The sequence below is a fragment of the Chiloscyllium plagiosum genome, chromosome 36 (genome assembly GCF_004010195.1).
Source record: "Chiloscyllium plagiosum isolate BGI_BamShark_2017 chromosome 36, ASM401019v2, whole genome shotgun sequence".
Lineage (NCBI taxonomy): Eukaryota > Metazoa > Chordata > Chondrichthyes > Orectolobiformes > Hemiscylliidae > Chiloscyllium > Chiloscyllium plagiosum.
This window is the reverse complement of record NC_057745.1, coordinates 12,754,380-12,766,175: the sequence shown is the minus strand read 5'-3', so window position 1 is coordinate 12,766,175 and position 11,796 is coordinate 12,754,380. Positions and strand designations below refer to the sequence as shown.

Genomic DNA, 11,796 nt, shown 5'->3' with positions numbered 1-11,796 from the left:
GGTGAAGTGCTGTGATTGTACCATAGGGAAGCAGGTGTTGGTGATATTCTAACCACGGTGAAGTGCTGTGATTGTACCATAGGGAAGCAGGTGTTGGTGATATTCTAACCACGGTGAAGTGCTGTGATTGTACCATAGGGAAGCAGGTGTTGGTGATATTCTAACCACGGTGAAGTGCTGTGATTGTACCATAGGGAAGCAGGTGTTGGTGATATTCTAACCACGGTGAAGTGCTGTGATTGTACCATAGGGAAGCAGGTGTTGGTGATATTCTAACCACGGTGAAGTGCTGTGATTGTACCATAGGGAAGCAGGTGTTGGTGATATTCTAACCACGGTGAAGTGCTGTGATTGTACCATAGGGAAGCAGGTGTTGGTGATATTCTAACCACGGTGAAGTGCTGTGATTGTACCATAGGGAAGCAGGTGTTGGTGATATTCTAACCACGGTGAAGTGCTGTGATTGTACCATAGGGAAGCAGGTGTTGGTGATATTCTAACCACGGTGAAGTGCTGTGATTGTACCATAGGGAAGCAGGTGTTGGTGATATTCTAACCACGGTGAAGTGCTGTGATTGTACCAGAGGGAGGCAGGTGATTGGTGATATTCTAACCACGGTGAAGCGCTGTGATTGTACCATAGCAAGACAGGTGATTGGTGATATTCTAACCACGGTGAAGTGCTGTGATTGTACCATAGTATTCTAACCACGGTGAAGTGCTGTGATTGTACCATAGGGAGGCAGGTGATTGGTGATATTCTAATCACGGTGATGCGCTGTGATTGTACCATAGGGAGGCAGGTGATTGGTGATATTCTAACCACGGTGAAGCGCTGTGATTGTACCATAGGACGGCAGGTGATTGGTGATATTCTAACTATGTTGAAGCGCTGTGATTGTACCATAGGAAGGCAGGTGATTGGTGATATTCTAACCATGGTGAAGTGCTGTGATTGTACCATAGGGAAGCAGGTGATTGGTGATATTCTAACCATGTTGAAGCGCTGTGATTGTACCATAGGAAGGCAGGTGATTGGTGATATTCTAACTATGTTGAAGCGCTGTGATTGTACCATAGGAAGGCAGGTGATTGGTGATATTCTAACCATGTTGAAGCGCTGTGATTGTACCATAGGGAGGCAGGTGATTGGTGATATTCCAACTATGTTGAAGCGCTGTGATTGTACCATAGGAAGGCAGGTGATTGGTGATATTCTAACCACGGTGAAGCACTGTCATTGTACTATAGGAAGGCAGGTGATTGGTGATATTCTAACCATGTTGAAGCGCTGTGATTGTATTATAGGAAGGCAGGAAGCAGGCCCTGTGTTTTCCTCAGTCAGAACTGGGATTAAACGCATTGCTCTTGGTATTAGAGTAGTGCTGGAAAAGCACAGCAGGTCAGGCAGCATCCAAGGAGCAGGAGAATTGACGTTTCAGGCAAAGCCCTTTAGGTCTGATTTGCCATTTGATCCTGGCTGATGATTCTCAACCTCATTCTCTTGCCTTCTCCCCGTATCTTTTGTTCCCCTTACTAATCTAAAACCTAACCAATACTGTCTTAAATACACTCAGAAACTTAGCCTCCACAGCCTGCAGGTCTAAAGGGTTGTCCCTTCACTCTGAGTCTGTGCCCTCGGTCGGGTCCTCATCTCTCCTCCTAGTGGAAACATCTTCTCCACATCTATCATATCCAGCCCTCTCAGTACTCTGCAAGTTTAAATCCGATCACCCCCTCATCCTTCTAAACTCTATAAAGTACAGACCCAGAGTCCTCAATGGACTCTCATATAACAAGCCCTTCATCCTTATGATCATTCTTGTGAACCACCTCTGGACTCTATTCAAGGTCAGTACATCCTTCCTTCGATATGGGGTGCAAAACTGCTTACAATATTCCAAATGCATTCTGATCAGAGCCTTATACAGCCTCAGCAGTACATCTCTGCTCTTCATTCTAACCCTCTTGAAATGAATGCTAACATTGCATTTGCCTTCCTAATTGCCAACTTAGCCTACACATTAACTTTGAGAGAATTCTGAACTAGGACTCCTCAGTGCCTTTGTGCTTCAGATCTCTAAAACCTTCCTACATTTAGAAAATAGCCTGTCCTTCTAATCTTCCTAAAAAAGTGTATAACCTCACACTTTTCCACATTGTACTCCATCTGCCACTTCTTTGCCCACTCTCCTAACCTATCAAAATCCTTCTGCAGTCTCTCCTCTTCCTCAACACTACCTATCCCTCCACCTATCTTTGTGTCATATTGTGTGAATTCCAGGAATGAGATTGCACATTTTTAAAAATTGCTCCTATTTCTACTTCCCATAAAAGTAGACTTATATTGTATTAACAATTGTCACATTATTTAACAAGTATTCACAATCTTAATAACCAGAATTGGGCTGTCAGAGTGTACTCAATGGACAATTAATACAAAATCCAGTCAGTTCTTTAAAATCAATGGGAAGGTTAAGGGTTGGGTGATCATAATACAAAGCAGAAACAAAGTAATGTAAATCAACCAAAAATGTCCTGGACATTCCCAACTTTCAGCTTATCTCTTAATCCTTTGAATTTGCTGGTTGATTTGCACATGCATTGTTTTCCATGAAATTTCGGTCTATTTTCAGTCATGGCCACCCAGAGTTAGACAGGTCAGTGGAGACAGGCTGCCTAGAGTAGGCACAGTCTATGATCTAGGCCAGACATAGATCATCTGGGAAGAACCTGGTATTAGAGCCTGTTATAGTTGAAGCCTCTGCCCATTCTCTGTGCAGCTCATCCAAACTGGAAGAAGGCTATTACAAATCAGGAAACAGTTTTGTAAATGTTATAAACTGGTTAAATACTTTTAATGCTGATGATGAATTATACATTATAAAAATAAACCACTTAAGGTAAATAGGATAATCTCCCTTCTATATGTGCAGCAAGTCAGCAGCAGACATGGGTTAAATGTCTCTGTAGGAAATATCTAGATTAATTACTTAGTGGTTACAGCACAGATACAGGCTATTTAACCAACCCTCATGTAAGCTAGCATTTAGTTTCACACTGACAATGCCTTCATCTAACATATCAATATATCCATTTATTGTGTTCTTCCTTATCTATCTATTCCCTGTAATGTTCATTTCAGCTATTTCTTTTGGTACTGATCTCCACCTAGTTGCCACTCTTTGGATGAAGAGGTTTTCACTACTTTGCTGTTGGATTTATTAGAGACCTCTTAATATTTGTGGCCTCAGGTTTGGTCTTTCCAGTGAGTGGACACATCTTCTCTGTCTACCCCATCAAACCATTTAACAATCTTAATGTGAAGGCTAAAGTTTGGTCTGAGTTTGACATAACTTCTACATTTATTAGTTCTGTCCTTCTCAAATTGAACTACTACATTTTAATGACGTTTCTGATCTGCATTGCTACTTTTAATGGCCTGTGTATCTGTACATCTGTATCACTTTATTTCTCCATTTCATTTAACCTCTTCTTTACCAATCAGTAAATAGCTTCTTTATTTGTCCTGCAAAATTTAATACCTCACACTTACCTATATTGAAATTCATTTGCTAATGATATATATGTTTATGTTCTCCTCACATTAAACTATATCCCCTAATTTGTAGCCATAAAATTTTGAGCTTGTACTTCTGAAACCTGAGACCATATTGTTGAGATGAATTGTGAAGAATTGTGGTCCCACCACCTTCCGGAGTACCAGTTCCCACTTTCGGCAAGATAAGTAACTGTCCTTTACCTCTGACTCATTTGTTTACTAATCCTTTCCTCCTCTACAATTGGATCTTTTATTGGCTAAAAATATTTTACAAAAATTAATTCTTTTCATCTTAAAAATAGATTCTCCATCGCAAGCTCAGTCCTGTAACTTGGGGATCTACATATCACCTTCTTTTGCATCCATGAAAAGGGAACTTATGTTTCCATCCTTCCATTCAATCATGATCTCTCCTGGTTTGGATGAGATTTTGGGGGATGAACTCTTTGGCACCTGCTCAAAGGGAATGTAGGCTTGCTTGGTCCGTAACATTTGGTCAGTTTCTGCAGGGTCGTCAATCTCATCTGCATATTGTGTTGTCGTCTTTTGCAATGCCTCACTTTCTGTCGCACTCCTGTTCTTTAATTCATTCACTTCCTTCATCTTTTTCTTCCTACATGATGTAAGGGATAAGGGAGACTAATAAATTTGATTCAAGCATAGAAAACAGGAACAAGAAAAAACCCTTCAGGCTTAATTTCTCCATCAATAACAATGCATATTTTGATAGCACATTATAAAACATTATGCCTAGCCACATAAGGGGAATAATATATCAGATGACCAAAACCAGGGTTCAGGAAGCATCTTGAAGGACAAAAGCGAGGGGTAGAGAGATGGAAAGGTATACCGGACCTTGGGGTCTGGGTAACTAAGGCACAGGAGGTAACAATGGAGCACTTACAACAGGGAATATGCTCGAGGCCAGAGTTACAGGAGGATATCTCAGCATTGTGGGTCTGGAGGAGATTAGAGAAATTGGGAGAGCCAAGCCCATGGCAGGATTTAAAAACAATGATGAGAGCTTTAAATTAAGATGTTGATCAATGTTGGGAGCCAAGGAGAGCCAGCAGCCAATGGGAGGACAGGGGCGATTGGGGAATGGTGCTCACTGTGTTAATGCCCGGGCAGCAGACATATGGAATTTACAGAGGGTAGAATATGAGAGACCAGCCAGATGTGTGTCAGAATAGTTAAGTCTAGAGGTGATGAAAAAGTGAATGAGGGTTTCAGCAGCAGAATAGCTGAACTAAGACTGAAGATAGGCAATATAATGTTGATGGAAATAGGCGGACTTGGTGATAGAACAAAGAGAAGATTGAAAGTTCATCTCAGGATTAAATGTGAAATTAAGTGTACAATAGCTTGGCTTAACCTTAGACTGCCAAGGTCTTTTCTACAGGGTAGGGGAGTCCAAAACGAGAGGGCATAGGTTTAGGGTGGGAGGGGATAGATGTAAAAGGAACATAAGGAGCAAGTTTTTCACACAGAAGATGGTACATGTATGGAATGAGCTGCCAGAAGAAGTGGTGGAGGCTGGTACAATTACAACATTTAAAAGGCAGCTGGATGGGTTTATGAATAGGAAGGGTTTAGAGGAAAATGCTGGCAAATGGGACTAGATTAATTTAAGATATCTGGTCAGCATGGATGAGTTGGACTGAATGGTCTATTTCCAAGTTATACATCTCTGTGTCTCTATGAATCTATGTTGTTGGGGAGAAGGATGGAATCAGTATCTAAGTCCAATGGGAACAGATTTAATTTCTCTCTGTACTGTCAACTTGGAATGAAACACCTCTCTACTTTCATTTCACACAATGCCCATCCCTAACATCAAACAACCGGGATACGACAAGAAACTGTCAGAAGAATCTGGTGATCTTTAGCCGTGACAAGAAGCGACTGAGAATACATTCAGAGAGGTGCATTCAGGATGGCAAATTGAAAAGGCATGGTTAATTGGGAACACATCCTCATATCATGACAAAATACCAGATTCAGAAGCTACAGGTTAAACTAGTGGAAGGAAAGCTTAGGACAAATGTCAGGGAGAATTTCTTCACACAAAAAAGTGAATGGCATTTCCACTGTTCTCCTAGAGGGGAATGAAACAAAGAATTGATCAAGGGATATTTATACAATATGATGGGAGCACTGCAGTTTCTAGTATTCTGACTGGGTGAACTAAGATAGCCCAAATACCCTCGTCCATCCTTCAACTGAGTCTACATCAACTTTACCAGAAAAATACTTTATTTATCTCTAATTCCTGTTAAGCTCTCAATAGTCATTGCCTGGTAGTCTTTTCCCCTTTGCACACGATCCAACTTACAGAGACCCCCGAAACTGAGATCTTGTTCATAATTTATACTCACAATCTCTAGGCACTTTTATGAATACATTTTTAATCCTGTGCTCCTCTCATTCTGCTCTCTGGAGAATCTCTGATGTTAATTGCTCTACCATTGGCTGCTGCACTGTCATTGGGCTTCTGGAAGCCCCTCCCTCAATTCTTCCTTTTCTCCTTTAATTACACTCTTTACAACTTCACTCTTTGACTCAGCTTTTGGTTATCTGCCTGGATGTCTCCTTATGTGGCTTGGTGTTATATTTGGTTTTGAAATGCTCCAGTGGAGCACTTTGGGATTTTAAATTATGTTAAAGATGCTACTGCAGTACAGGTTTTTGCTGTTGCTGAGGACACATTGCCAATTCCTTGAACAGCCACCTTCCTCAGTTTGCATTATTGACAACTTGTGTTTTATAGAATGCTTTACATGTAGAAAATATCACTCAATGCAATTCAGAATTTTATCTGTGGTCCAGTCTGGATACATGAGAGTATTGCATAGAATCCCCTACAGTGTGTAAGTAGGCCATTCAGCCCATCAAGTCTACACGGACCCTCTGAAGAGCATCCCACTCAAACCCACCCCATCCCTGTAACCCTGCATTTCGTTATGGCTAACCCAGGTGGCTTGTGCATCCTTGGACACAACGGTGCAATTTAGCATGAACAATCCACCTAATCTACATCTTTGGACTGTGGGAGGAAACCAGAGCACCCAGAGAGGACCCACGCAGACACAACGAAAAGGTGCAAACTCCACACAGACAGTCGCCCAAGGATGGGATCGAACCAGAGTCCCTGCCACCGTGAGAGAGCAGTGCTAACCACTGAGCCACCATTCCACAGCATAATTTACTTATTAAAGGTATATTTTACACACTGTGAACATCCAGTGAACCTGACGTCGGTGGTGGGCAAGTCTTTGAAGGGAATCCTGAGGGACAGGATGCATATGCATTTGGAAAGGCAAGGACTGATTAGGGATTGTGAACCTGGCTTTGTGCGTGGGAAACCATGTCTCACATATTTGATTTAGTTTTTTGAAGAAGTAACAAAGAGGATTGATAAGGGCAGAACAGTGGACGTGATCTATATGGAATTCAGTCAGGCATTCAACAAGATTCCCCATGGGAGACTGGTTAGCAAAGTTAGATCTCATGGAGTACAGGGAGAACTAGCCATTTGGATACAGAACTGGCTCAACAGTAAAAGACGGAGGGTGGTGGTAGAGGGTTGTTTTTCAGACTGGAGGCCTGTGACCAGTGGAGTGCCACAAGGATCAGTGCTGGGTCCACAACTTTTCGTCATTTGTATAAATGATTTGGATGTAAGCCTAAGTGGTATAGTTAGTAGGTTTGCAGATGACACCAAAATTGGAGGTGTAGGTTGACAGCGAAGAAAATTACCTCAGATTACAATGGGATCTTGATCGGATGGGCCAATGGGCTGAGAAGTGGCAGATGGAGTTTAATTTATATAAAAGTGAGGTGCTGCAGTTTGGGAAAGCAAATCTTAGCAGGACTTATATACTTAATGGTAAGGTCCTCCAGAGTGTTGCTGAACAAAGAGATGTTGGAGTGTAGGCCTTAGAGTAGAATCAGAGGTAGATATAATAGTGAAGAAGGTGTTTGGTATGCTTTCCTTTATTGGTCAGAGTATTGAGTACAGGAGTTGGGAGGTCATGTTGCAGCTGTACAGGACATTGGTTAGGCCATTGTTAGAATATTGTGTGCAATTCTGGTCTCCTTCCTATTGGAAAGATGTTGTGAAACTTGAAACGGTTCAGAAAGGATTTACAAGGATGTTGCCAGGGTTAGAGGATTTGAGCTATCGGGAGAGGTTGAATAGGCTGGGGCTATTTTCCCTGGAGCGTTGGAGGCTGATGGGGTGACCTTATAGAGGTTTATAAAATCATGAGGGGCATGGACAGGATAAATGGACAAAGTTTCTTCCCCGGGATGGGCGAGTCCAGAACTAGAGGGCAGAGGTTTCGGATGAGAGGGGAAAGATATAAAAGAGACCTAAGGGGCAACCTTTTCTCGCAGAGGTTGGTACGAATATGGAATGAGCTGCCAGAGGAAGTGGTGGAGGCTGGTAAAATTGCAATATTTAAAAGGCATTTGGATGGGTATATGAATAGAAAATGTTTGGAGGGATATGGGCCAGGCGCTGGCAGGTGGGACTAGATTGGGTTGGGATATCTGGTTGACATGGAAGGGTTGGACCGAAGGGTCTGTACATCTCTATGACTCTATAACAATTAAACCTTTTAGCCTAAATAACCTTTTTCTCTCCCTGGCAATCTTTTTTAAAATTTATCCTTTTTGTTTCAATGCACCTCTTAACCTCATTCCTCCTCCGTATCCTTGAAAGTCTATTAATATAGTTAAAAATTAATTGAAATCCATTAAAACATGAAAGAGAAGAGAAACGAATAGTCATTTTACTGGTGAACCTGTGCAATAAAAGCTGGTGACACTGAACATGCATTTTCCATTATAAGATTATTTACATTGCACAATCTTAATGAACATGATAATTCAGTTATAAATATTTTTAATTACAATAAACAGAAATGTTGGGGAAAGTTCAACAAAACATCAATCAATACAATTGGAAGGAAACAGAAAGTCTGACTTACTTGTTTGCCCTGGAACATAAAACCAGAATAAGAAATCCCAGGAACAGTGTAATGAATGCAAGCGCCAACATAGCATAGTTCCAGTTAGTGGCTGCAAGAGACAGAGGAATTTCAATTAAGATATACAAGCAAAGTGGGTTGAAATCAACACATTTTGGCTTGTGATATCTGCAGACAAAGCAACTTTTAAAGGCTCATTCAGACATTTCTAGCCATAAGTCTTCAGTGTAGTGCCTTGGCCAGAATGTCTGGAATGTGAGGTCACGGTTTCAAGAATAAGGGGTTTACCATTTTGGACTGAGATGAGGGAAAACAAAATGGGCAAAACTCAAAGGATTATGAATTTCTGGAATTCTGTATCCTGTGTTGCTTGGTACTAGGCCTTGTTGCGATTGATGGGTTCTTGAATACTTTGGGAATCAATGGATATGGGGGGTCCGTTTGGAAAATGAAGTTGAGGTTAAAGATTAGCCATGGTCTTACTGAATGGCAGAGTAGGTTTGAGGGGCCATTTGGTCCACTCCAGGTTCTAGTTCTTTTATTCTTATGACCACGCGGCCAAGCACTGCCAATTCTGGTCAGTAAGTAAAACTAAGAAAATTACAGCACAGAAACGAGCCCTTCAGCCCACCAAGCCTGTGCTGATTCCTTATCCTTATTTATTATCCATACATGGTTTCGACTCCTCTTCACTTCCTGCTCATGTGTCTGTCAAGATACACCTTAAAAACGTTGTTAACGTGTCTGCTTCCACCACTTCCATTGACAATGCATTCCCGGCATCCGCCACTCTCTGTGTGAAAGATTTTCCCTGCACTTCTTCCTAAACTTACCCCCTCTCACTTTGAACCTGTGCCCTCTTGTAGTTCCCCCCTCCACCCAGGGAAAAAGCCTCTGACTATCCACCCTATCTATGCCTCGCTTAATTTTGGAGACCTCTATGTATCAGGTTGCCCCTCAGACTCTGTCTTGCCAGTGAAACCAATCTGAGTTTATCCATCCTCTCCTCATAACCCTCCAGAAAAGGCTACATCCAGGTAAACCTTCTCTGTGCCCTATCCAAAGCATCCATGTACTCTGGAAGTGTGGTGACCAGAACAGCAAGCAATATTCCAAATGTAGCTTAACTAAAGATTTTTTACAGCTACAACATAACTTGGCAAGCCTACTGTATGCCTTCTTGACCACCTTATTCACCTGTGTTGCCACTTTTAGGGATCTGTGGACCTACATACCCAGATCCACATCTGGGTCAATGATCCTAAGAGGTTTTGCCATTTATTATATTGTTTGCACCTGATCCGTCCACACTGACACTATAGTCAAGAAAGCATATCAACACCTCTACTTCCTCAGAAAGCTAAGGAAATTTAGATTACTTACAGTGTGGAAACAGGCCCTTTGGCTCAACAAGTCCACATTGACCCTCCTAAGAGCAACCCACCCAGACCCATTCCCCTACATTTATCCCTTCACCTAACACTACGGGCAATTTAGCATGGCCAATTCACCTAACCTGCACATTTTGGACTGTGGGAGGAAACCGGAGCACCCGGAGGAATCCCACACAGTCACTGGGAGAACGTGCAAACTCCACACAGACAGTTGTCTGAGGTGGGAATTGAACCAGGGTCTCTGGTGCTGTGAGGCAGCAGTGCTAACCACTGTGCCACTGTGCTGCAGTATGTCCACAATGATTCTTATCAATTTTTATAGATGCACCATAGAAAGCATCCTATCCGGATGACAACTCGTCTGCTCAACATCACAAGAAATTACAGACAGTTGTGAACACAGTCAAGTCCATCAAACAAAACCAGCCTTCAATTCCATTGACTCCATCTTTCCTTCCCACTGCCTCTGGAAAACAGACAATATAATCAAAGACCCCTCCCACGTTTGAAAACATATACCAACAGATTCAAGAACAGCTTCTCCCCTGATATTTATGTGATTTACCTCTCATAAGTCCTCTCTTTCTCTGCACCATCTCTGTAGCTGTAACTCCGCATTCTGCATTCTGTTTTGTAAGGCATGGGGCTCAGTGGTTAGCAATGTTGCCTCACAGCACCAAGGTCATGGATCTGTTTGCACCCTTGGGTGACTGTCTGTGTGGAGTTTGCACATACTCCCCATGTCTGCATGGGTTTCCTCTAGGTGCTCCTCCCACAGTCCATAGGTGGATTGGCCATGCTAAATTACCTATAGCGTCCAGGGATGTGCAGGTTGCTGGTTTAATGTTGGGAAATGCAGAGTTACAAATTCCCTAGAAATTTTGTTAAAAATCTCAAAACACCAGGTTATAGGTTTATTTGAAAGTACAAACTGTTGGACAATAAACTGGTGTTACATGATTTTTAACTTTGTCCACCCTAGTCCAACACCGGCTCCTCCAAATCATCCCTACAAATGTCATTCTGATTAACAATTATTTTTCCTAACTTTTACAATTATAAATTTTCACTTACACAGCCCTCATTTTTCTCTTGCTTTGTAGACCTGGCCCAAAAGTGAGAAGATTCTGCCCATTAAATAATGGGCGGGATGCCCTTCAGAGGATTGGTGTGGACTCGATGGGCCAAATGGCCTCCTTCCATGCTGTAGGGAATTTATGGATACCCTAATGTACTTATATAAGGTAGGATTTGTCTGCCTAGCATGCTGAACAATACTTTTCACTGTATCTTGGTAAACATGACAACAATAAATCAAAGTTCAATCAAAACAAATCTCTGAAATTTCGATTGAGTCCTCTCTTCCTATTCCCTCTCCAGCAGCATATGGCTATATCACTGGACTGGATTGAGAGACAAATAGATTCAAATTTCAACATAATAAATAGCATGAGAACTTGAATAAACTTAAAACTAAAGAGCTAAACATCAGCACATTTGATGTTGAAGCTGTCAGATTGTTGTCAAACCTTAACTGGTTCCTCTGTGGAAGGAAACCTGCTGTCCTTACCTTCAGTGGCCAATAGGTGTCATCAGCCTGTCATGGATGTGATTTACACTTGACAACTCTCTGAAGGGCTTTTGTCTGAAACGTCGATTTCGAAACTCCTTGGATGCTGCCTGAACTGCTGTGCTCTTCCAGTACCACTAATCCAGAATCTGGTTTCCAGCATCTGCAGTCATTGTTTTTAACTCTCTGAAGTGGTCTAGCAAGCTGGATTGTCACCATCTTCTCAAGATAACCTGAGATGTGCAAAAAGTAATGCCTCTGCAACTGACAACCTAA

At 41.9% G+C, this 11,796-nt stretch overlaps 1 protein-coding gene across 5 annotated transcripts in view; it reads right to left on the bottom strand.

Moving 5' to 3' along the window:
• Positions 1-2,841: 2,841 nt before the first annotated feature.
• si:cabz01068815.1 (solute carrier family 51 subunit beta) overlaps positions 2,842-11,796 on the bottom strand; it is a 29,311-nt gene continuing 20,356 nt past the window's right edge. For all 5 annotated transcript variants that reach the window (XM_043677334.1, XM_043677335.1, XM_043677337.1 and 2 more), the window contains 2 exons: positions 8,557-8,647; positions 2,842-4,175 (listed from right to left, as the gene is read on the bottom strand). In XM_043677334.1, coding sequence (XP_043533269.1) covers positions 3,902-4,175; positions 8,557-8,647 — 365 coding nt within the window. In that variant the 3' untranslated portion in view covers positions 2,842-3,901. The remainder of the gene's footprint in view (positions 4,176-8,556; positions 8,648-11,796) is intronic.